General features: G+C 41.6%; 1 protein-coding gene across 4 annotated transcripts in view; it reads right to left on the bottom strand.

The window, feature by feature from the left end:
- NIN (ninein) overlaps nt 1-26,707 on the bottom strand; it is a 68,695-nt gene that overhangs the window by 4,253 nt on the left and 37,735 nt on the right. For 2 of the 4 annotated variants that reach the window (XM_058026439.1, XM_058026440.1), the window contains exons 14-27: nt 25,056-25,209; nt 24,608-24,729; nt 23,794-24,320; nt 19,814-19,939; nt 18,953-19,022; nt 18,194-18,409; nt 17,774-17,887; nt 16,543-16,665; nt 15,895-16,008; nt 14,753-14,917; nt 13,846-14,001; nt 11,836-11,985; nt 11,184-11,282; nt 7,049-7,219 (exon numbers count right to left, since the gene is read on the bottom strand). In XM_058026439.1, coding sequence (XP_057882422.1) covers nt 7,049-7,219; nt 11,184-11,282; nt 11,836-11,985; nt 13,846-14,001; nt 14,753-14,917; nt 15,895-16,008; nt 16,543-16,665; nt 17,774-17,887; nt 18,194-18,409; nt 18,953-19,022; nt 19,814-19,939; nt 23,794-24,320; nt 24,608-24,729; nt 25,056-25,209 — 2,307 coding nt within the window. Of the gene's footprint in view, nt 1-2,616; nt 2,833-7,048; nt 7,220-10,056; nt 10,118-11,183; nt 11,283-11,835; nt 11,986-13,845; nt 14,002-14,752; nt 14,918-15,894; nt 16,009-16,542; nt 16,666-17,773; nt 17,888-18,193; nt 18,410-18,952; nt 19,023-19,813; nt 19,940-23,793; nt 24,321-24,607; nt 24,730-25,055; nt 25,210-26,707 lie in introns of those variants that run through there. The other 2 variants (XM_058026441.1, XM_058026442.1) reach the window with 2 other exon arrangements.

The following is a 26,707-nucleotide window of genomic DNA, read 5'->3' as shown; positions in this document are numbered from 1 at the left end:
GTAATATCCAAAAGAAGCAGGATTCCAAACTTCATTCTTTATATCTTTTTAGATTAGTTTTCATAACCCCAAACTGGTTTTCCTTCTTTTCCTTCAGCAAGGTGACAGTCTAACTAAGAGCATCATAATTCTGTGTCATGTTACACAAACACCCGAGGGAAATTTTCCCAAATAAATAACAAACATCAGGGATTACAAAAGAATTCAGTAATATCCAAAAGAATGATTCCAAACTTCATTCTTTATATCTTTTTAGATTAGTTTTCATAACCCCAAACTGGTTTTCCTTCTTTTCCTTCAGCAAGGTGACAGTGTAACTAAATGCATCCTAATTCTGTGTCATATTACACAAACACCTGAGGGAAATTTTCCCAAATAAATAAGAAATATCAGGAATTACAAAAGAACCTCTTTGGATTTAGGAACTTTAAGCGCTGACTGCAGGAAATTTGAGATTTGATTTTAATGCTGGTTTGTTACTCAAATTCCAGGCAGTCATTTGAGAAGATGAAAGTCTGAGAAAGCAGCAACCCAAAATAAAACACCTTCAAACCCAAACCCATCCCACTTGTGGAGGAGGAGAAATAAAAATCTGCTTCAGGCAGGGAGTTCCTCATTTAAACCCTACAAAATGATCCCCTTGGGGGCTGAGATAATCTCACTCAACATTTTATTTGCTGTAGCACCAGAAACTCAAATCTGTGTATGAGGTTATGTGATAATCTATTTTTATGAAAAAAATTTACATTAGAGTCACACAGAAAACAGTTTTACTGTGGGGGTGGAGTGGATATTTTTCTGAATTAATGGAATTTGGTTGGAATTCAAAACCTTGGAATGCACCATTCCACTTTCCATTGGTTGCAGGAGCCCTGAGTGAGTAATTACGTGGAAAATAAGAATTAGAGGGGTCTCAATACCTTTCATCCCTGGGTTTTTTTGCCTTAAATATTCTCACTTCCCATTATTTCATGTTAAATGGGAGAAGTCAGCTCAGGCAGCAGCTTTAAGGTCATTTAAAATAGGAGAAAAAAAAGATATTTACAAGCAAACAGCTGAAATGGTTCATGGCTCCAGCATGAAAAAAACAGGCCTTTAAAGAGGTGCTGTGCTCAACTATTAAAGTATTGAACTCCTACTTTGATCAAATTAACTAAATCCTAATAAATTACTAAAGTTTTATTAAAATCCTAGTTTGAGACAAAATAAAAACTACAGAATTTTGTCCAATAAACAATAATTTTCCCTTTTTTACTTTATGGCCACAGCAGTAGAAGATTTCTCATTTTCTTAAATTTTCAGGTCCATCTGCTAAAGAAAAGCTGAGTTTCTGTACTCTAGCACATCCCTACCACAAATATTTCCCAGAAGTCCTGATATAACAATGTTCATCATCAAAGATAAATATTTTGTCTAAAACTTGTTCATTCTTGAAGAGGAAATTATTGATTTCTATGAAGACAAGAGACATTATGCTTAAAAAAAAGATTTTATTTTTCATTTACATCAAAAAAAAGTCATCTTTCCCTGTTAAAAAGTTTATACATCTTGTACAAAAATGCAGTATAAATACCCCAGGTTTTCTTCAAATCTCATATAAAATTAGTACCATTTGAGAAAAATAGGCTCTTTCCCATACTGAACAACTGCACATTTTAAATAACATAAATAAAACCCGTTTGTAACAAATTTTAAAAAGCTTCTGGAAGCTTCTGAGCTTTCACAAAATAGCTTCTAGACAAATAAATAAGAAAATAACACTGCGGAGACTTTTTTTTTTTTGCTGGTTTTTTGGGAGAAAAGAGGAAAAAGAAAAGGGAAAAAGGAAAAGAGAGAACAAAAATAAATAAAGGAAAAAAATAAAGGACAATAAATAAAGAAAAAATAAAAAAATAAATAAAGAAAAAATAAATAAAGAAAAAATAAAGAAAAGGGAAAAATGAACGGAAAAAAGGGGAAAAATAGGGGGAAAAATAAAGGGGGGGAAAAATAAAGGGGGGAAAAATAAAGGGGGGAAAAAATAAAGGGGGGAAAAAATAAAGGGGGGGAAAAATAAAGGGGGGGAAAAATAAAGGGGGGGAAAAAATAAAGGGGGGGAAAAAATAAAGGGGGGGAAAAAATAAAGGGGGGGAAAAAATAAAGGGGGGGAAAAAATAAAGGGGGGGGGGAAATAAAGGGGGGGAAAAAATAAAGGGGGGGAAAAATAAAGGGGGGGAAAATAAAGGGGGAAAAAATAAAGGGGGAAAAAATAAAGGGGGAAAAAATAAAGGGGGAAAAAACAAAGGGGGAAAAAACAAAGGGGGGAAAAATAAAGGGGGAAAAAATAAAGGGGGGAAAAAACAAAGGGGGGAAAAATAAAGGGGGGAAAAAACAAAGGGGGGAAAAAACAAAGGGGGGAAAAATAAAGGGATGAATAAAGGAAAAAATAAAGGGAAAAATAATAAAGGGAAAAAATAAAGGGAAAAAATAATAATGGGAAAAAATAAAGGGAAAAATAATAAAGGAAAAAAATAAATGAAAAAATAAAAGGAAAAATATAAAGGAAAAAATATAAAGGAAATTAGGAAAAAAAGGGAAAAACAAGGGAAAAATAAAGGAAGAAAATAAAGGGAAAAATAAAGGAAATTAGGAAAAAATAAGGGAAAAATAAAGGAAAAATGGGGGGAAAAAGGGAAAAAAAAAAAGATTTGATCCTCAAGTTTCTGAGCTTATGCCAGTTGTGAGTGTGTCTATCATGGCAAAGGAATGGATCGGGAGCAGCCAGAGGTGTCAGAGGTGCCCAATCCTGCGGTAGGAATCCGCATGCACTGCTCGCTGCTCCGGTAGCAGGGCCTGCAGAGAGAAGGGAAGGGGCAAAACTTCACCCTGAGATCCAGCTGCCCTCAAACATCCACACTGCAAGCAAAAACAGCACAGAACCAGCCAGGCAAGCAACGCGGGGCAAAAGAAAAAATACACACACACAGAGGGAAAAAACATGCAGAGTATTTTCTATTTTATAGCTGTAAATGTTGATATCGGCACGGCAATATTTTCTATTTTATAGCTGTAAATATTGATATCAGCACTGCAATATTTTCCATTTTATAGCTGTAAACATCGATATCGGCACTGCAATATTTGCTATTTTATAGCTGCAAATATTGATATCGGCACTGCAATATTTTCTATTTTATAGCTGTAAATATCGATATCAGCACTGCAATATTTTCTATTTTACAGCTGTAAATGTTGATATCGGCACTGCAATATTTGCTATTTTATAGCTGTAAATGTCGATATCAGCACTGCAATCAATATTTTCTATTTTATAGCTGTAAATGTCGATATCAGCACTGCAATCAATATTTTCTATTTTATAGCTGTAAATGTTGATATCAGCACTGCAATCAATATTGTCTATTTTATAGCTGTAAATGTTGATATCAGCACTGCAATATTTTCCATTTTATAGCTGTAAATGTTGATATCGGCACTGCAATATTTTCTATTTTATAGCTGTAAATATCGATATCAGCACTGCAATATTTTCTATTTTATAGCTGTAAATATCAATATTTACTGGGAGATTGAGGGGGGTTTTTCTACATCTAAGGACTCTCATCCTTGGTTTTTAAAAAATCAGTGTAAGTGATTGAGGTAGCAAAGTTTTTTATGGGAAATCCTCCTCTCTCTCTAAAAATCTCATTTATAGCATGAAAATCTCATATAGTATATATAAAAACTCAGATTGCCAAGAATTTGGGAAAAATATAGCCAAACATTTTATATAAGTATAATATATATATATATATATGTCTATTTAAAAAAATATATATAAAAACTCAGATTGCCAAGTATTTGGGGAAAATGTATCCAGACATTAGATATAAATATTATATTTATATTTTATATACATATATACACACACATATATATATACATATATATATATACATATATATATACATATATATACATACATACATATTTTTTATATATATATACATATATATATATATATATATATAAAACCTCACAGATTGCCAAGCATTTGGGAAAAATGTGTCCAGACATTATATATAAATATAATATATAGATATTTAAATATACAGATATTATAATATATACATATTTAAAATATATGCATAAAATCTTACAGATTGCCAAGCTTTTGGGAAAAACCAAAATATTATATATATTTTGATTTTATATATATATATAAAACCTGACACATTGCCAAGCATTCGGGGAAAGTGTATCCAGACATTATATATAAATATAAATATATATATTTATATATATAAAAATGTTTAAATATATAGATATTATAATATATAGATATTTAAAATATATCTGTAAAATCTCACAGATTGCCAAGCATTTGGGGAAAATATAGCCAAACACTACATAAAAATATTTTGATTTATATATGTATGTATGCATATATATATATATATTTTATATCTATATAAAACCTCACAGATTTCCAAGCATTTGGGAAAAAATGTAGCTAAATATTATATATAAATATAATAGATATATATTTAAAATATATAAAATCTCAGATTGCCAAGTATTTGGGGAAAATGCAGCCAAACTGGACCTCCTTTGAAAACTTTGCATTTCTATCTCAAACCTTGTTGTTTTTCCCTCAGAGTGAGATGGAATTTGAAATAAAGAGCTGTGCACAGGGGAAACTGAGCAACTCAAATATTAATCAGTGCAAGGCAAGCTTTGGGAAGCATTGGGTAATTAACAGGCTCCCAAATTTGGTAATGAGAAAGGGATATGAGGTAATCACAGCACTGGCACACTGGCACACACAGAAACAAAAATTGCAAATTCAGAAACGTCCAGACAGGTTAACACAGTACAAACAGCCCAGGAGTTATAATTTCATTTAATTTAGTGAAATTTAAACATGTAACAGCAGCCTTTGGGTGAGAATAACTCGGGACTGACTGCAAAATAAATGAAAAGCCACAGACAACCAGGATCAAAAAGCACTGAAAACTGCAAAGCAGGATAAACACAAAATAATTCTATTAAAAATAAAGGGGATAACTTTGGATACCTCAGACAGGATCTAAAAAGCTGCAAAAAGCAAAGCAGCAGAACTAAATTATTTATAAATGATTTATTTTACACATGGACACAACCTGACCTTGTACTCACTGGTGAAAGGATGATGGAGAGGGATTAGCATGGAAGTTTTCAGGGTGCTGAAGGGGACATTAAAAGGGACATGAGCTCAACTAAATGATAAACCCAAAAAATCAGGATGGCAAAGAAAAATCAACAGAGACTCAAGCAGGAGGTGCTCACAAAGTGGAGACAAATAAATCTGGCTTTTAATAATGACTTAGAAAGTTCTGGAGTAAAAAGGAGTGTTATAAAGCAGAATATTCACTCATTTTAAGGAAAAAAATTAAAAGGATTAAGTGCATTAGTGCACTGACAGCACATATTTTAAAAGCCTAAGTATTTTTAAATTCCCAAAGCTTTTCCAGGAAATGCAGGAGCAATTCATCTCTGGAACTGCAAGTTCCAGGATGTGACTCGCTCGCAGATTGCTCCAAAATCTAAATTACAAACTCATCACTCCCAGTGCAACCCCAGCACATTCCATTTGCCACTGCTGCAATATGGCTTTGATTGATTTTGAAATTAAACTGCACATTTTGCTCCCCGTGGGATGGGAACAAATACATCAGCCTGTGGTGATGCACTTCTGAAAAGGAACCTTATAATCAATTTATTTCTACTTAACCTGAAATGATTTGCTTTTATTTTTTAATGAAACATTTTGATTTTATGCTTTTCTTTAAAAAAAAAAAATACTCCAAGTTTTGGATACTTAAAAAACTGGTTACTGCCTATACTCTATCTGTAATATCTTTTTTCTGGAATATTTATTCCCACATTTTTCACATATTTGAGCTTCAAAGTCTTGGTGGCACTAATAATAGTAATAGTAATAGTAATAGTAATAGTAATAATAATAATAATAATAATATATTATTATTATTATTATTATTATTATTATTATTATTATTATTATTATTATTATTATTATTATTATTATTATTATTATTATTTAAAGTGTAACTGCAAGCTAAATTTAAAATACAAGAGGGGTCTTTTTTTCCTGCTACCAGATGAATAAATAACTAATAGTATTTTATCTAATTTATTTGTCTAAGTGTAAATCTAAATAAATATCTAATATAAAACAGATCAAATACTACATATAAATTTAGGTTAATTAAACTTTACCTTACTTTACCTTATCTTTTCTCATAAGGTAAAGTTGCAATATTATTTTAAGACATGATTTGGCCTGAGCCAAAGCTTTAGACATTTAGACATCCAATTAATTTGAAGAAAGGGATAATTTGGAAATTTTTTATGGCAGATGCAAACCTTTTTATTGCCTAAATTCAGTTTTAGAAGGTGCAAAGTTAACACTAAAGTGAGTGGATGAATTAATCTGCCTTGGAATTGGTTTTCCCTCAGAAATGTTGAAGTTTCTGTACAGCAGGAACAGTGTCTTGTCTCGTGGCCAAATCAGGAAGAAAAAGGATTAGGAAAAACCTCAGAAAAAAGGATTAATTTGTGTTGTGCTCTGCTACAACTGACACGATTCCCTGTGACAGCAGCAGCCCAAATTAGGATTTTATGTGATGGGTGCCTGTGCAATATTTGGTGTGGTGTATTTTAAAATTAATAGTTGCAGACAGGGTCATTAGGTAAAGAAACAACAAAAAAAGCCTCTATAAACACTCACTGCACATGGAGCACAAGGAGCAAAGCCAGTTAAATGTGGATGGGAGTGGTTTGATCTCAAAAAAAAAAAAATTAAGAGGACTTCAGAACAAAGCTCTGGCTTACGCTGACCACACCAAAACAGCATTTTTACACATCCTTGCTGCCATGAAATCTCATTTTTGAACTGGCATAAACAGAGAAAGGATCATCTCACCAGGATAAAGAAAAAACAAAAAAACCCAAGACAACCAAACCAAATCCTTTAGAATTGGTGACTTTCCCCGTGGGAGGGCCTTACCTGCTGCATGTTTGTCCCTGAGGCTCTGCTCTGGAGCTCTTCCTGGAGGTGCTGGCTCCTCCTCTCCGCCTGCAGCAGCTGCTGCTGGAGCTGCAGGAACTGTTCCCTGGGCACCGTGGCACAGCCTTGCTGCTGGGAGCTCTGGCTATGCATCCCCCTGGACTGGAGCATCTGCAAAATCCCAAAATCAAAAAATCAGCACCTGCTCCCTCTGCCCCAGAGCATCTGCGAAACCCCAAATCCCAAAATCAGCACCTGCTCCCTCTGCCAAGACATCTGCAAAACCCCAAATCCCAAAATCAGGGCCTGCTCCCTCTGCCAGAGGTGCCTCAAAAGCATCAGGAAAACCCCAAATCTCAACATGAGCACCTGCTCCTGCTGCTCCAGAAGCACCTGAAAAACCCAAAATCCAAACATCAGCATCTGCTCCCTCTGCCAGGGCTGCCTCAAAAGCATCTGCAAAACTCCAAAATCCCAACATCAGCACCAGGAGCATCTGCAAAACTCCAAATCCAAAAATCAGACCTGCTCCCTCTGCCCCAGAGCATCTGCAAAACCCCAAATCCCAAAATCAGGTACCAGGGCTGCTCTAGAGCATCTGGAAAACCCCAAATCCCAACATCAGCACCAGGAGCATCTGCAAAACTCCAAATCCAAAAATCAGCACCTGCTCCTGGCTGCTCTAGAGCATCTGCAAAACCCAAAATCCCAACAATTGGAACCTGCTCCCTCTGCCAGGGCTGCCCCAGGAACATCTGCAAAACCCCAAATGTCAAAATCAGCACCTGCTCCCTCTGCCAGGGTTGCTCCAGAGCATCTGAAAAACCCAAAACCCCAAAATCAGCACCTGCTCCCTCTGAAAGAGCTACCCAGGAGCATCTGCAAAACTCCAAATTCCAACATCAACACCTTGCTCCCTCTGCCAGGGCTACCCAGGAGCATCTGGAAAACCCCAAATCCCAAAATCAGGTACCAGGGCTGCTCTAGGGAATCTGCAAAACCCCAAATCCCAACATCAGCACCTGCTCCCTCTGCCAGAGCTGCCCAGGAGCACCTGAAAAACCCCCAAACCAGCACCTGCTCCCTCTGCTAGGGCTGCCCCAAAACCATCTGCAAAACCCCAAAATCCCAACGTCAGCACCTGCTCCAGAACATGAGGAAAACCCCAAATCCCAACATCAGCACCTGCTCCAGAACATCAGGAAAACCCCAAATCCCAACATCAGCACCTGCTCCCTCTGCCAGGGCTGCCCCTGCTCTCAGATTTTTCATGTGCAAGGGAAACAAGGCTGGACTTGGTGACAGAGGTGACAAAAAATGGAATTTCACACAAAGGAAGCTGGGCTTTGATTCATCATTTCAGGCCTGAATTATAAAATCACTGAATTTTGGATGAATTCCTACACAAGTTTAGTTGGTGAGCTTTAAGTAGCAATAATTTCCCATTTCAAGGGGAAGGCTGAAGTTGTGCTGAGTATTGTTCTGATTATTTCTAGTCTTTAAGGAACATTTATCTCTGCTATTACCTTCAAAATTCAGTATATAACCCCCTACAGATATTTCCTAATGTTCTCTCCTAACTGATTATAAAATCACTGAATTTTGGATGAATTCCTATCAAAGTTTAGTTGGTGAGCTTTAAGTAGCAATAATTTCCCATTTCAAGGGGAAGGCTCAAATTGTGCTGACTATTTCTAGTCTTTAAGGAACATTTACTCTGCTATTACCCTCAAAATTCAGTATATAACACCCTATAGATATTTCCTAATTTTTACTTCTAACTGTGGAGATATTAAGAGCTAAGACAGTCTGGTGAAATAATTTAGAATTTTTCCAGACTAAAGCAAAACCCAGGTAAGTAACTCACAGCTGGAGGAGTTAATTATACTAAAAAGGACCAGAACTGGACAGTAAAAATCCCTGATGGTTCAGAAAAACTAATTTGCAGCTGGGATTTGTGTAGAATTAATAATTTCTTCCCATAAAGAAAAAAAACCCGAGACCATAAAGGCCCTGTTACCTTAAAACCATGACTCTGTTCCCTTAGGAAAAGGTGTATAAGATTATCTTGGTGATTTTAGCTTTCCTATCACAGCTGATTTTAATTCCCTTTCACACCTGATTTTCATTTTTCCTTTACAACTGATTTTAATTCCCTTTCACAGCTGGCAAAATTATCAATTTGGATAGATAATATTTCAGTTATTGATTTCATCTCTAAATATTTTTCACAATGGTGCACCTCTTCTGGCCCTGTCACCATCCCTATCTCTGCTGGTCCAGGTAAACAGAAAATAGGTTTAAAAATGCTTCAAAATTAAATTATTTCTGTATTTTAAAGCTATTTAGGGGTTCTTTTTGTCTTTAAAGGAGATGTTCTTTTCCTGAAAATATAAACAGTGAAAATAATGAGTTCTGGTGGGATTTCTTCAGGATTCCTGTCATGCACACAAGTAACTACTGAGGAAACAGTCAATTAGTGTTAACAGCATCTTAGAAATAATTACTAATGAAACAACAACAATGAAAACAATATAGCCCTGCTGTATTCATCTGTGGAAAAAAAGAAATGGAACAATCACGAGCTTGCTAAACTATCAGGATGATACCAAGTTGGATGAGAAATTAATCAGTTTGAGGAAACACTGGACAGTCTCATGCAGAGGTAAATATGCAAACACCTTCAAGCCCCACAGGCAATGGGGCAGCAGGAAGCCACTTTTCATTCTCCCACTTCCAATTTTAATTCTTTTGGAAGCAATGGGGTGAATTCTCTTCATTTTCATGGCAACCCCACAGGAACACACAGATCCTGAGGGTACACATCACATTAACCACAGAGAACCTGTCCAAAATTGACCCTGAAATGAATAGTGGCTTCTGCACTTAAGAGATGCATGGAATAAAAAGAAAAAAAAAATCATTTAAAAAAATGAATTCATTAAAATGAATTTAAAAAGAATGAATTTCTCCATGCTATGGGGGTACATGAGAAATGATTGCTCTACCTTCACACACTATTTCAGAGAGAGAACTGCCCCCTTCTCTGCTAGCTCCAACCACTGAGTTCTAGCCAGGTTAGCCATGGACAGAAAGGAGAACAGGCACAAAAGAGAGAGTTAGAAATCACAAATCACTGAGTGAATGTTGCACACACCTGCTGGGAAAAGGTTACCAAAACCCTGCATGGTTGAAATTCACATTTCAGGAGAAAACACAATCCCAGGCTGGTTGTTTATGGCTCTGAGTGTTTGGCATTTTCCCAAAGCTTAATTAACACCATATAAATAAATTCACAAGGAATGGAAACAGTCTTTTCATTAACTTGTCAAAACCTCATCTTTCCTAATTAGGTTTTTACAGTTTTATTACTAATTACATAGGATTTTCAGCCTCATGGCTCCCATTTGGTGGAAAACATGAAGCCATCTATAAAGTGTTAGAGAAGCCTCATCTAAAAGATGCTTTGACTTATGGAACAAGTCAAAATTGTAGGTTTTTAAATTTTTTTTTTCAACATTATGTTTTAAACTCAAATCCAGGACATCAAATTTAGTCAAGACTACTGAGAGAGAGCTTGGAGGTCTGGGCTGACCTTATGGGGTGCACTAAACACACTTAAATTGCCCATTCCTATAACCAAGGACTCCTAAATTTTGATGATCCATCTCCAGCAGAACTTTTACAGCAGCTTTGGGAAGAATCCCCACTAAAGCTTTCACTTGTGCCTTTAAATTAAGAGTAAACTGTGTAAATTGCTATTTTTTCACTATTTAGATAATATTGAGCTTAAATTCAGCAAATTATTCCCAGAGGAAATAAGAACAGGTTTCTACATTAAGAGCAGCATCACACAAATATCAGATAGGAAATTTGAGGGGACATGTTTTAGGAAGGAAGAGGGAAGTGTCAGCCTTGCCTCAAGGACAGAAACAAATTTTTTCTTTGCTGTTTGATTTTCCATCTGAAGCCAAATGTGAATTATGACTAAACGAAACATGCTTGGTCATGAAAGAGGAGAGGTTAATTCTTCTGGTTCCAATTAGTTTTCCATGTTGCTACACATCCATAAGTTGTTTAAAAATAAAATAAATTCAATAAAATAGTGATAAAGTCAACACTGATTGAAAAGTACCTCCATTAACTGATCATCCAGCTTGACTTGCTTTTTTCTCAGCCCTTCATTTTCTGAGCTGCTTTCCAGTTCACGTTCAAGAGAATTCATCTGACTGATCTATCAGAGACAAAAAGTTTCCTTAGAAATGCAGCAATTTCTCATTTTATCTGGTTTTCTCCCTTCACGAACCACTGAATACCACGACAACTCAAGTCTAAAAAATCAGGAATATTTGGAAAATTGCTTTGCTGCAGGAGCTGCCTCCCAGCAGATGCACAGAGCCCTGTCAGCTCCTTCAGACACAGATTTGGGAGAGGCAAAGAGCACAAAATTCACAGCAAAAGAAGAAAGTTATCTTAGCTGAGAGGTTGGTGTAATTCTGTACCTTTCCAAGCCAAGCTGCACTGAAAATTGGATCCTCTATCAATATCTGGTTTAATTTTCATAGTTGATAGGTGCAAATTAATGCATTGTCCACAGATTTGGGGGTTTTGTTGGCAAAAAGTTTCTTCTAGGGAAGAATGGAGACTCAAGGGAGGGACTGATCATTGCCTGGGCAAGTTCAACACTTTAAATACAGCTTCTGTTTCAAGGGATATTTCAAAATCCCTGGAGCTTCTGAGAGATGGAAATGACTGATCTGTGTGTTTACCACCCAAAACTCACTCACCTTCCTGTTTGCAGAGGACAGCTCCTTCTGCAGCTGCTCACACTCCCTCTTCAAGCTCAGCTTCTCCTGCTCCATGGCTTTGACAATCCCTGCCTGGCTTTGGTGCTTCTGGTGCTTTAGGGACAGGATTGTGGATTCCAGCTGTCGGATCTGAGGAGAGCAGAGATGAACAAATGGCAGAAGATGGCCCAGGTAATTCCACTTTATTGAAAATACCAGCTGATTTTGGAATCACAGAATCTCAGGGTGGTTTGGGTTGGAAAGGAATTTAAATCCCATCCTATTTCACCCTTGCCATGGGCAGGGACATCTCCCACTGTCCCAGGCTGCTCCAAGCCCTGTCCAGGCTGGCCTGGGACATTTCCAGGGATAAAGGAGCAGCCACAGCTTCTCTGGGAAACTCTGGGGTATTTCTGACATCTTGGCCTTCTTTCCCTCTGTCCTCCCCACAATCCACTTAATACTGCAAGCCAAGAAATTGCACAAGAAGAACGTTAGGAATATTAAGAATCTTTCTGTTAACTTGAAGTTGGACTGAAATCTTGGACAAGAATTACCAGGATTGTCTTTTAAAGAAAAGAAATATTGTGGGAGTGTTGTGGAGTCTCAGATATTCAAAACCTGCTTGGATTGTGATCTATGCAAAGGGGTCTAGTGACCTCCAGAGAATTAGCAGGATTGCCTTTTAAATAAGAGAAATATCCTGAGAGTGTTGTGGAGTCTCATTCTCTGGAGAAATTCCACAAGAAGAACATTAGGAATATTAAGAATCTTTCGGTTAACTTGAAGTTGGACTGAAATCTTGGACAAGAATTACCAGGATTGTCTTTTAAAGAAATGTCCTGAAAGTTTTGTGGAGTCTTATTCTCTGGAGAAATTGCACAGGAAGAACATTAGGAATATTAAGAATTTTTTGTTCACTTGAAGTTGGACTGAATTCTTTGACAAGGGCTACCAGGATTGTCTTTTAAATAAGAAAAATATTCTGGGAGTGTCGTGGAGTCTCATTCCCTGCAGATATTCAAACTGTGCTTGGATTGTGATCAATGCAAAGGGGTCTGAGTGACCTCCAGAGAATTACCAAGATTGGACAAGGACTACCAGGATTGTCTTTTAAAGAAAAGAAATATTCTGGGACCATTGAGGAGTTTCATTCTCTGGAGAATTTGCACAGGAAGAATGTTAGGAATACTGAGAATCTTTTTGTTAACTTGAAGTCGGACTGAAATCTTAGAAAAGGACTGAAATCTTGGAGAAGGACTTCACAACACTCTCAGGATATTTCTTTTCTTTAAAAGACAAGATTGTCTTTTAAAGAAAAGAAATATCCTCAGAGTGTTGTGCAGCCTCATTCTCTGGAGAAATTGCACAAGAAGAATGTTAGAAATATTAAGAATCTTTTTGTCAACTTGAATTTGGACTGAAATCTTGGACAAGGACTACCAGGATTGTCTTTTAAAAAGAGAAATATCTTAAGAGTGTTGTGGAGTCTCAGATATTCAAAATTTACTTGGATTGTGATCTATGCAAGGTGGTCTGAGTGACCTCCAGAGAATTACCAGCATTGTCTTTTAAAGAAAAGAAATATCCTGAGAGTGTTGTGGAGTCTCATTCTCTGGAGAAATTGCATAGGAAAAACATTAGGAATATTAAGAATTTTTTGTTACCTTGAATTTGGACTGAAATCATGGACAAGGACTACCAGGATTGTCTTTTACAGAAAATAAATATTCTGGGAGTGTTGTGGAGTCTCATTCTATGCAGATATTCAAACCCTGCTTGGATTGTGATCCATGCAAAAGGGTCTGAGTGACCTCCAGAGAATCACTGGGATTGGCAAGAATTACAAAGATTGCCTTTTAAAGAAGAGAAATGTCCTGAGAGTGTAGTGGAGTCTCAGATGTTCAAACCCTGCTTGCATTGTGACCTGTGCAAAGGGGTCTGAGTGCCCCGCAGCTCTCCCAGCCCAGCCCTGCCGTGGTGTCTCTCTCAGCCTGCCCAGGTTTTTACCTTTTCCCTGCAGTGGGCCAGGTCTGTTTTTGTGCCCTGCACTTCCCTCTGCAGCCTCTCGTTGTCCTGCCTGAGCAGCTCCTGCTCGCCCCAGGGGCTGGGCCCCTGCTGCTCCTGCAGCCCTGAGGGAGGCACAGCCACTTCCAGAACCAGGTTCTTAAGACAGACAGAATTGCAGGGTTAGGCCTTCAACAAAGAAGCAGACATTTGCTCTATTCAGGTGGGTTTGAGGTGGATTTTCAGTAATGCAGGCTCCAAAGTTGCAGCATTCCCATCTCCCTCCCAGCCCAATCTCTGTTGTTCTTAAAAAATCCAATGTGCAAATCCCAAGTGCTCCCCTCCACTAAAATCATGGATAATAGCTGTGTGCACAAGGAGTGCACAGAGGTCAGCAACACAAAAAAAGCAATTTATGCTCTCCTTAGAGCCAAACAGAACTCAGTGTTCTATATTATGCACTAATAGCTGCAATTTAGCTCCTGTTGTACAATTCTGAAACAGCCTCTTTTCCACGTGGACATTAAATATTCCTTAATTACATGGCAAACAAGCCAAATGAGTAACTGAATTCATAACAGCAATCCCAGGACTGCTGTCTACAACCTCCTTCAGTTACAAATCCTCATTAGCTGAGAGGCTGGAGTAATTCTGTACCTTTCAAACCCAAGTTGCACTGAAAATGAGCTCCTCTGTCAATGACTGGTTTAATTGTTATAGTTGATAGGTGTAAATTAATGCATTGTCCATAAAGTTGGGGGTTTTATTGGCAAAAGGTTTCTTTTAGGGAAGAATGGAGATTTAGGAGAGGGGGACTGATCATTGCCTGTCCACATTTAACACTTGAAATACAGCTTTTAAAAACCAGCTAAAAACAACATTATATGCAATATCCAATAATTTCAGGTACCTCCTGAGATGCCTTTACTTTTTCACTGGTGCCCTGCAGCTGTTTGTGCAGTGCCATCACTTCTTGTTCCAGACTTTCCTTCTCCTGCTGTGTCAGCTGCAGGTCGGATTTCAGCCGGGACATTTGGAGGTTGCTGCTCTGCAGAGCTTCACTCAGGCTCTGAACCTGGAAAGAGCAAAAGCACAGCTTGGCCTTTGCTGGGTCAGCATTCCCTGTGTGCATCAGGCATCCCAGGGATTTAGGGTCTCTGATGGAAGGAGTGAAGTTAAAACGTTGATTTTTTTTTTTTCCCCTTTGAAAATGTTAAATTGAGTTTATTGCTCTCCACAAGTCCCTGACAGGAAGGTGGAGCTGAAGGGGGTCAGGCTCCGCTCCCAGGGAACAAGGGACAGGATGAGGAAACAGCCTCAGGGTGTGCCAGAGGAGGTTTAGATTGGATATTAGGGAAAATTTTCTCATGGAAAGGGATTTTGAGCATTGGCACAGCTGCCCAGGGCAGTGGTGCCATCACCACCCCTGAAGGGATTTAAAAGCTGTGTGGATGTGGCACTTGGGGACACAGGTCAGTGGTGGCCTGGGCAGTGCTTGGGGAATGATTAGACTCAATCCTATAAGGATTTCCTATAAGGATTTTCTATCCTTAAAACTCTACAATTCCAAATTATTTTCCAACTTTCTGTTCCGAGCTCGCAGCCACCCACTTTGAATAGAGCCACAATGCTGCATTCACCAGAAACATCTCCCAGCCCTGAGCATTCACTGAGATATCCTGGAAAGAAGCTTTCCCTTGAATTGTTTGTTCTTCCTGGCAGGAATTCTTCCAACTCAACCAAGCAGGGAACCACCTGATCCCATCCCTGCCTGGGGAAGGATGAGCCTGCACCAGCACAGAGGAGCAACAGCAGAGTCTCTGCAGCACTTTAGGAATCACCAGGCAGAGGGAATTGGCAAAAGTAACTTGGCTGCAGAGAGAAAAACCCTTCCTTGTGTTTAACAAGTTTCCTTTTGTGCTTTAAGAACACCACTTGGAAAGCCCCTCAGGCAGCCATTCTCATCAGGAGGGGCCTTTCATGAGAAAAAGCACTACAGGAGACGATCAAACTGCTTTTATCAGGGTCAGACCCTAAACCAGTGTTTCCTACCTTGTCCTGGGAGAGGCTGAGCTGTGCTTTCAGTGCCTGGCTCTGCTGCTCCCAGGACTTCTGCTCCTGCTCCAAGCTGCCAACTGCACTCTCCAGGCAGCTGACCTGGGCCACCTGCAATGAGATTACACAGCAATCCTCACTCAGAAATGTGCTTTTGACTCCAGTTCACTTCAAGGGTTACCCTAGACAGAGGGAGTTAATGCTAAGGAAGGAAGGAAGGAAAATGCAGGAAAGCCAAAAGCCCCTCAGCTCCCTGAATTCCCACACAATGGGATTATTATTTACAGTGAGCAGAGTGCTCTGCTCCAGTTCAGAGTTACAGTGGGTTAGAGATGCAACAGAAGTCCAAGAACACAGAACACTGTCTTCCTTGTCCTGCTGCAGGATTTATATCCAGGCCTCTCTTCCTTGCAATGTTTGGAATTTTCTACATAATCAAATTACAGTAAAGCTGTGCTCCAGAATTGAAGCTTTCCTCTCTAAAACCAGCTAGGGGGAAAAAAAAATCAAAAAAATCCAGGCAGTGGCAACAAAGCCTTTATGTGGCTTGAGGGTGAGGGGAAAAACCATCCAGAGAAGTTTCACAGCTATAGGAATTTTAACAGCCTTTTACAGCACACAGTGATGAGGATTTTCCTTTCTTACCTTCTCAATGCATCTGTTCAGTTCCTCACTCAGGGCTTCTTTCTCTTTCTGCAGCTTTTCATTTTTAGTGATCAAACTTGCAACTTCATTCTGAAGCTCAGCAAGATCAGGACATCTGGGCAGCTGTGGGAAATGAAACCCCTCAGATTTGCATTTTTGTGCTTTCACAGAATTTGGCATGAAAAATCAGGGGATGCCCAAATGGTTTGGGATGGAAAGGACCTTTAAAGGTCATAAGCAGGGACACCTTCCACCATCCCAGGCTGCTCCAAGGTGTCCTTGGACACTTCCAGGCCCTCCCCACCCTCACAGGGAAGGATTTTTCCATAATATCCCATAGAAATCACCAAACACGGAGGGAAAACCAACCCTTTTCCCAAGTGCCCCAGTGCTTTATCCCTGCCTTTCCTCATTGCATCCCTGTAATTACACTCCACAATCCACTCCTTCCTCAATAGGCCTCAGCTGCTTTTGCTTCTTAAGAGCATTATCTGCCCTGAGCACTGAGTGTTTTACAGCGTGCAGAAAATGACTTTGTGGAGCCCTGATCAGGGAACTGCCTCGTTTGAAGCCTTCATTATCTGTGTTTATTAGCATACATTTACAGCCAATTGAGCTGTGCTTGTACAGGAGATAACTGAGCTCTCCAGGAAATTATCTCGGACCTTGTGAGACTCCCAGATCTCCAGATGGGTTTAGCAACAGGAATTCTGCCTGACAGGACGTGCTGGAAGAGCTCACTCCTTAAATGGAGCTAAAATGGGTTATATCTCCAGTTAACCAGGGGAATGCTCTCATGTGCATCCCATTTTCTCTGTCTATCCCTTAATTAGAACTTTAAATCTTTATCTTGACCAAAGCTTCCCTTTGTAGATCCACTAGTCCCAAAATCTTTTGGCAAAGTCTAAGTGAACCCAACCTTATTTGAAGAATTGTGTGTTGCACCTGGAAACTGTTTGAAGAGGAGTTACATTCCCTTTCTTTAAAGAAATCAACTATTTCCACCTCTTCATTCTCATCCATTAAGAGACAGTGCAAATTAATGTGATAGCACTCAAATAAAATCCCAGAAGGGTTTGGGCTGGAAGGGACCTTTAAAGGCCATCAAGCTCCAATCCCTCTGGAATAAACAGGGACATTTTCCACTATCCCAGGTTGTTCCAGGGTGTCCTTGGACACTTCCAGGGACGCAGCGACAGCCACAGCTCCTCTGGGCAATGGGATGCCACACCTGCTTTGTCTTCTCCAGCTCCTGCTTGAGGATGTGGTTCTCCTGCTCCAGTAGATGAGCTTGAACCTTCATTTTGGACAAATCCATCTCCAAGGATGACACCATATTTGATGACTGCAAAAAAGGAAAGGCTCAGATTTCAATTTAGGAGACTCACAGAGCAAAGTTTGAGCAGAGGATGCTGCAGCCACTGGACAGAGCTGAGATGGCACTGGATGAACAACATGGAAAATGCAGGGCAATATTTGGCATCACCAAGCTGTGTTTTCAAGGCAAACCTGCACATTTTTCCCTCCTGCCTTTTGGCTGCTGCTGTGTTTAAGGCAGCACTCAGCAAAGCTCAGCTTTGAAACCCCACTCCAGGACAGGGATGCCAATCCCAAAGCCCCTGAGGCCCAGCTGTCCTACCAAATGCTGTACCTCGATTTTTGAGTTTTCCAGCTCCTCTTTCAGCAGCAGCCTCTCCTTTTCCCATTCTTCCAGGGTGCACTTCCCCTCTTCCCTCTCCTTCTGCTTGAGCACCCTTGCCAGCTGTTGGTTGAGATCCTGCACATCTGCCTGGTTTTTGGAGTTCCTCTGGCTGAGTTCTGTATTTTCAGAGTCCAGCTGTTGGTTCCTGGTCTTCAGATCAGCCACCTGAGAGGGGACAGCAGTGTTTTTACACCAGGAATGAGATTTGGGATATTTCCTTTCTATTAAAGTGATTAAGGATCTGACAAGTCTCTCTCTGACAGTGACTCCAAACAAATAATTTGTCATAATTGGCCTTAATCAGAGACCAGTCATATCTGTCACCCAACACTTGGCCATGCTGGTGTGGATTTTGAGGGTTATCCTAACAGATTACTCTAAGCAAATATTTTCCTAAGCAGTACCAAGATGGCATGGATGTTAAAGGTAATTAATCCTTTTATTTCACCCATTATAACAAGCCACACCTGAAATAAAAGTAGCAGCCACATGGATGCAACTGGCAGAATTCCTAGACCAAACAAAAGATTTAAACTTTGTTTTTCTACAAAAGTTAACTGTGGAAAGTGCTCTCAAGCTTGTGAGCTGGACAATTACAGCTTTTGTGTTATGAGCAGGTCAAGTGACCTCAAATCAATCCCAAAGTGCAATTAAACAGTTATCAAAACGTTTAAATTTATAAAATGCTGGTTTTCTGCTGCCACACACCTGCTTTTTCAGGTTGTCCACCATCTTCTGCACAGCCACTTTCTCTTTTCTCACAGCCTCTATTTTCTGCCTATGGAGAAAGGAAAGCTCATTAACACTAAAATCAATTATCAATATACACAACTGCAAGATTGCACAGGAGGACATCACCTCAAGTTGTGGCAGGAGAGGTTTGGATTGGGTATTAGGAAGGATTTCTTGGGACTGGTGGAGTCCCCATCCCTGGAGGGATTTAAAATCCATGTGGATGTGGCATTTGGGGACACAGGGCAGTGGTGGCCTCAACAGTGCTGGGTTAATGGTTGGATTTGAAGATCTTGGAGGTATTTTCCCATCTTATTGATTCCAAAAATAAGCTGGTTTTTTTAAACACCGTCAGAAATGGTAATTGTGGCTATTTATTTATTTATTGCTCAGCATCCCTGCTCTGCATCAGAAATGCTCAACCTCTCAAGGTGCCCCAAGTGGGTCTTTCCTAGGGGGGAAGAACAATCCCAGGATCAGGGATGGTTCTGCACTTGGCAAGGACCCAACCACTGGAATAATCTGTCAGAGGAGCCTCTCCCTGCCTGTGGTGAAGCACAAACAATTGCACCAGGCCAGCTCCTAAACCCTCTGTGTGTGTTACTGGGTCACCTCAATGCCTACAGCAGGCTCTGGGGATGGGCAGGGCAAGCTGGGGCAGGGAAAAGGATGAGGAATACCATGACAACCTGCTGGGTTTCCATGAAATAACCCCATTTTGGATTTCCACCCCATTTTGGGTCTGTACAGCACCTAACACACAAAGGAGCTTGGAGAGAAGGGGCGAAGCCATTGTGGCTGAGCAGACACAGGGTGCACTGCCCATGGAATTCTCACCTCATTTCTTCCCTGGATCCACTCAGCTCCCTCAGTTTCAGGCTGGAGGCGCTCCCCTCCTCATTTAACAAGGTCACCTCGTTTTTCAGGACGGAGTTTTCCTCGCGGAGCTTCTCGGCCTCACACCTGTGGCACAGACAGGACACGAGTGAGAACAGCTCCTGGGGGGCACCTGGGGAGGAAAGGGTCCCCCAAGTCAGAGCTACCTGGAATGCTTCAAAAACAATGCCTTGCTTTATGCATTAATGGTGTATTTATATTTTACACTAATTCAGTAGGAGCGCTCCCCAGTTTGTTCAAAAAAACTCCAAAATTTTGCAACAAACTTTAAAAAAACCCTTTTGGGGCATGTTTTGAAGTGAGTTAAAATCTAAAGTTTCACACTATACCCTACATATCTTTCAGTCTTCAAGCTAGAAATAACAACTGAACACCACAATATGCAGATTGCCAGGAGAGTGAGCTGTTTCCCCAGCTGGAATTCAGAATTCTGGGAACAGCACGGTTGGAAAATGTCTTTTCTGTCCTCAGGAGACTGCAAAGAAATAACTTAGCCATGGTGGGACACCTGAAAGAATAATTTCCTGCAGGAAGCTGGTGCTGAATAATTAAACCACTTGTAGCCACTTTAACCATTAAAAAAAAAGGAAATCCTTGCTGGAATATAGCAGTTAGAAAAAGTAGGTAAAACCTATGATGAGTATAATATAATGAATATATGTTTTATAACTGTATTTACCATATCCCACTCCTGAAGGGTTCCTAACTGGGAAAAGTCCCTATAATTCTCTAATATTAACCTAAATACTGAGAAAAACAGAAGCACTTTTAGCATTTCAAATCACCATAATCCTACAGCATTCACCGAAACACTGAGGCAAAAGAGGAGCAATTTCAGCCTTGTGAGCAACATTCAGCTCTAGAAGGGAACAAACTGAGTGAAGTGAATATTAGTAAGAGCTACAAAGCACTCTGGAGGTGTTACCATGGATTTTGGACACGGGGATGGCAATGGGTTTGTGCTGCAGGACGAGCTACACACGGTGACGGTGACATCCACACACAGGACAGCTGGCAGGAGCTCCGGGCACAGAGAGGAGCAAGGCACACACAGTTACTGATTCCAGTGGTCTTTGTTATCCACGACTAGAGGAGTTAGGAGTCCATGGCAGTGTTTGCTACTCAGTTAAGGCAGAGTTAATCTAGGGTGGTTAGAGGAGCAGCCGGGGCAGCGCTGGGTTAGTGGCGAACGCCGCGGTACGTTACCTCAGCAGGTCAACCTTCTGCTGCAGCTCAGTGCACGTGCTCTGCAAGCCCTGGGTCACTGCCCTCCTCTGCTCTGGGGGCCCCACAGCTTCCTCCTTCACCTGGGGGGTGGCATCCCCCATTCCTGCTTTGCCCACTTGGCTCACGGCACTGTCGCTTTGGGGGTTCTTGTCCTGCTGGCCCATGGATGTGGTGGGATGTTCTTCCAGCTTCCCACTTGTGTCACTGGGCACATCTGGGTCTCCTTGAACATCTTGTTCTTGGGCATCCTCCAATTCTCTAATATCTTCCAATTCTTTAATACCTTCCAATTCTTTACCTTGCATGAGGAATTGGCCGTTTTCATCTTCAAACTTGACGCTTTCCGTCTCACTCTCTTTTTGCTCACAACAAAGCCTCCTCAGCCTGCGCAGGTTCTCTTCCAGCACTCCGTTTCTTTCAATTAACTGCATCACTGCAGCCTTCAGATTCTCATTTTCTACCTGAATTTCTTCTTGCAGGGACAGAAGTTCAGCCTGTGCCATGGATCTGTCTTCCAGCTCTTCCATCTTTTTCCAAAGCTGAGCGATTACACTCTTCAGGTCACTGTTTGCTGCCCCAGGAGTGTGATCCAGCAGGAGAGAGTCTTCACTCAGTTCTTCAGCCCTCTCCAGCTCCACCTGCACCTTCAAAGCATCAGAAACAAGCCCTTCATTTTTGGGAGCTATTCTGTGATTTAGCAGATGAACCTTCTGCTGTTTGACATCGTTGTGGAGCGTTTTTACTCTGGGAACTTCCTCCAGGTCTCTCTTTTTTGGCAGCAGAGGCACCCAAGAAAGGTTCTTGTCACCATCCTGGTTGCCATCAGCATCCAGAGCTGCTGGATTTCCCTGGATCCAGCACCCCTGTGCCTCAGGGTGGCCACCAGCTCTGGCTTTCACACATCCCTCCTCCAAATCCCAATCCATCTCCGACATTTCTTCCAGGTCTGTAGCATCAGCCTCCAGAGGTGGAAGGACACTGAAATCTGCTCCCACGGCCACATCTTGGCAATCACTGGGCAGCCCTTCAAAGCTGGGCTCCATTTCCTCTGGCTCTGAGCCAGGCTGGGAGCAGCTGGGGCTGGGAGGATGCAGCTCCTGCTCCGCCGCTCGCAGCCGGTGCTGCAGCCTCAGGATCTGGGCAGCCATCCTGACATTCTCCTTCACTGCCTGCTCGTGCACCTTCTGCAGGCTCTGCAGGACATCCCCATCGTCTCCCAGGGGAGCTGCACCAGGACAAGCAGCGAGCTGGCTCCTGGCTTTTGCATACTCACTCTCCAGGAGCCTGTAATGGCTCTGCAGGGCAGCGAAGCTCCGTGTCTCCCACTGCAATTTCTGGATCTTCCCTCGGAGGTCTGAGACTTCCAGGCCCATCTCAGCCTTCTCTGTCTCTGCTCTCTCACAAATGTCTCTGTTTAAACTCTCCAGAGCAAGGAGTTTGGAATTGAGCTCTTCTTTCTCTCGCTTATACTCACTGTCCAGCCTCTCCAGCTTCTCCCTAACCAGTTTCCCATTTTGCTCCACTGTGGATATTTGTTCCTCTTTCTCCTTCAGCTCTTTTTCGTGGTCATTTTGGAGTTGGTTTATCTTCTCCATCATCTTTTCCTCCTGCTCCTGGGCAGCATTCCTCAGCTCTCTCAGCTCCTTCTCCAGCTGCTCCCTCTCACACACCAGCTTGTTCACTTCCTCCTTGAAATGTTTCTCCAGGAGATCCTTCTCCTGGCTGAGGGCACAACAAACAGCCTTCTCACTTGCCAAGCTCTCCTTCAGCTGCTCGTGGGCCTCAGCAGCCTCCTGAGCAATCTCATCCCTCTCAAACTCCCACTGGGATTTCTCCTCTCTCTGCTGCTCAGCCAGCTCCTGCAGCTCTCTCTGGTAACGTCCCTCCAGGCTCTGCAGGGTCTCTTCATACTTATTCACAAGGGTTTGTGTGTCCACAGAAAACTGAGTTTGTGCATGAGATGCTCTTCTCTTATAGTCACTTGCCATTTTTTTCCTAGACATGGTTAACATAAGATATTACTAAGCTACCTCAGAGATTGAACTGGCTTTTTAGGCTGAATAAAACAAGTTGGAAATTTACTTTTTTTAATCCACTGACTATTGGATGGGTGTTTCTGGGAGCTGCAAGTTAAATTCGAGGCAATTTGGTGAAACTTCAAAAAGAAAAACTGCTTTGGAAAAGTGCAACAAGGAAATTTGGTGAAACTTCAAAGGGAAAAACTGCTTTGGAAAAGTAACAACTCATGAAATGTCCTCAGAAAAGGTTTCATGTGCAATATGTGCCCTTCAGTTCCTGTGCTCAGATTTTGGGGGGAAATTGCTCTCATCCCCCTCACCCCAGGGTGGCTTCAGTTTCTTTTGACACTCCATGTTGGCTAAAAGCACTTCCCTGCCACCCCTTTCCTTCTTCAGCAAAGAACCCTGAAAACCCAGAGCTTATTGAGCTTTAAAGGGATTTGTGGAGCACAGGGACCCTGAACAGAGCTCGAGTTAATCACTCCTGCTTATGCTTTAACACAACTGCTGCCTCTGGGCGAGCTAAAATTGAACCTAAAGATCTGCTTGGAAAGGTCAGAAGAGGGAAAAGCCCCTGGAGAGCAGCCCAGGGGTGTGGGACAGAGCAGAACACCTGGGATTCCCCATCGGGGAGGTGTTTCTGCCCTGGCTTCACCCACCAGGGGTGACACTCACCTCTCCTCCTCCAGCTCCTGCTGGTGCTTCCTCAGCAGCTCCTGCTGGAGCTGCTCCTTCTCCAGGAGGTGCAGCTCTGCCAGCCTCCTCAGCTGCTCCTGGAAGCCCTGCTCCAGCTGCCCCTTCTCCTGCTGCAGGCTCTGCACCGCCGCTCTCATCTCCTCCTGCACCCAGGCGCTCTTCTGGGTCAGCTCCTCCCGCTCCTGCCTGAACCCCTCGCTCAGCTGCTCCACTCTGGCCCTCACTTCAGCTTCGTGCTCCTGCCTCAGCAGCTCCTGCAGGTTGGCTTTCTCCTCGTCAAAACGCAGCTGTAATTTGTTTTTCTCCTCGCTGTGTTTGCGGCTGAGCTTCTCCTGCTGCTCTCTGAGCGCTGCTGCCTCTCCCTGCAGCTCTGCTATTTGATTTTTGAGGCCAGTGATCTGCTGTTCCATGGCGTTCATCTCCTCAGCAAACTTCTGCCTCAGATCCTCCTGCTCCTTTTCCCAGTGGGCTTTTGTCTCATCCAGCTGCTTTTCATAATGGCTCACCTGCAGGAAGGAAAATGGGATGGGTTTGTTCATTTTCCACAGGATATCCTACGGGGATGTTTTCATCAGTATTTCCATCTAGTTTTGTATATTCACTCTACTGAATATTTCCATCTAGTTTTGTATATTCACTCTACTGAATATTTTGATTTACACTTCAGCATCTCATATTAATTTCCCTGGAAAGAATAAATAAGTGCTCAGTTTTATTTCTTCCTGGTATCACAGAATCCCAAATTGGTTTGGGTGGGAAGGGACCTTCAAGACCACCTCATTCCAGCACTTACAGTGTCTTCAAGCTCCTGTTTGAGGTGATGCAGGTCCCTGTGGTGCTGCTCCTTCATCTGCTCAATGGCCATTTCTGCCTCTATGCTCATATTTAATGGGTTGCAGTCTTCTGAACCGAGTCCTTTGGAAAAAGTAATCAAGTAATAATTTATATAACTATAAAAACATGAATTATACAATACATAAATAGATATAATTCTCAACAGAATTACTTCCTCAATTCAAATTTGTTTGGCAGCTCTCAAACTCCCATCACAAACACATCCAAGAAACTGAAAACTTCAATTTCAGCTTTAAATTTGGTTCAGCAGTCACAGTCCAGATTAACATTAAACACCAAATTAGAGGTGGGGATAAATTCTCACTGGGAAGGTTTCACAGAACGACCTCCAGGATGTTACAAACACCTGCATCCCAGATCTCAGTCCTACAGGAGGGATATTTTACCTTGGTCAGGCTCAATCCCACTGGTGCCATGGCTCTTCATGTCAATGTCAAACTCCTCTGACAGGGAATTCCTCAGGGCAGGCCTGAGCACTCTGCCCTGGGCACGGAACTCCTGCAGCTCTGAGTGCAGCTCATCAATCTGGTCCTGCAGCTCCTGACAGGGAGGAAAACAAAACCAGCTGAGTGAAAAGGAGCCAAGGCTGCTGAGCATCCACCCAGTCCATTTGGGTGGGTGTCACAGACATCTTTTATGGAAAATCCTTTCCTTAGGATTTCTCCTCCTGAGAAGCTGAGAGGCCTCAGGAACAAAATGTAAACATTGATTATCTGCTGCTGTGGGATGCAACAGGTGCATCTGGGATTGGTCTCATGGGGTTGTTTGTAATTAATGGCCAATCACAGCCCAGGTGGCTTGGACAGAGTCTGAGCCACAAGCCTTTGTTATCATTCTTTCCTATTCTATTCCTAGCCAGCCTTCTGATGAAATCCTTTTTTCTATTCTTTTAGTACAGTTTGAATGTAATGTATATAATAAAATAATAAATCAGCCTTCTGAAACACGGAGTCAGATCCTCATCTCTTCCCTCAACTTCAGACCCCTGTGAACACCAGCACAGGTGGGAATTACAGCAGAGAAAGAGTTGTCAATAAACACAGAACCACAGCCAAAAAAGGGGGAAAGGCTTCCCATGTCAGAGGGCAGGGCTGGATGGGAGACTGGGAATTGGGAATTCCTGACTCTGACTCTGGGGAGGCCCTGAATAGAATTCCCAGAGCAGCTGTGGCTGCCCCTGGATCCCTGGAATGTCCAAGGGATTGGAGCAGCCTGGGACAGTGGAAGGTGTCCCTGCCCATTGAACAAGATGGTTTTTAAGGTCCTTTCCAGTCCAAACCATTCTGGGATTCTCTGATGATTCTACAATCCCAAACTCTCAAAGGTGAAGGTGTAACAGGAGCTGTAGGAGCTTTCCTTTTATTCCTTCTTCCTGTGACCTTTTATTGAAAAGCAGCTTTAGTAACATTTCCAAACAGTTGGGAAATGCCTCCTCAAACACCATCTACTTGAAAAAAATCAAATCAGAAGCAGAAGATCAAATTAGGAAGGAGATCCCCTCATTACTGAATTTACCATCTGGTCCTCGCTCCTGCCTGCCAGGGGAACATCCCCAGGGTTTGTGCCAAGGGCTGTGCACTCCACTCCAGGAACAGCAGCTATTGAGGAAAACAACTCCCTGAATGGGCAAACACACAATCCTGCAGCTCTGAAAGGCCCAGGAAGTGAACCTTGAGTACTGATTTATATCTGCCATCCTCAAACAGAGAAAAATCAGCTGCATATTGAGAAAAATTGATTCAAATCCTATTTCTGGATAATTTTTGCTTTTTAACTGCAGCTTCCTGAGAGAGCTGCTGTGCTGTTTCCAATCCAACAGTAAAGGCAGCCCTTGAATGGAAATATTGGATGGAATATTGAATGGAATTCCTTATTGAATGGAAATAATCCTGCAGAACAGATCACAGAATCCCAGAATGGTTTGGGTTGGAAGGGATTCCAAAGCTCATCCCATTCCACCCCTCTTTTCCTTGGGCGGGGACACCTTCCACTGTCCCAGGCTGCTCCAAGCTCCATCCAGCCTGGCCTTGGGCACTGC

The sequence above is a fragment of the Melospiza georgiana genome, chromosome 6 (genome assembly GCF_028018845.1).
Source record: "Melospiza georgiana isolate bMelGeo1 chromosome 6, bMelGeo1.pri, whole genome shotgun sequence".
In the NCBI taxonomy this organism is placed as follows: Eukaryota; Metazoa; Chordata; class Aves; order Passeriformes; family Passerellidae; genus Melospiza; species Melospiza georgiana.
This window is presented reverse-complemented; position numbering and strand designations above follow the sequence as displayed.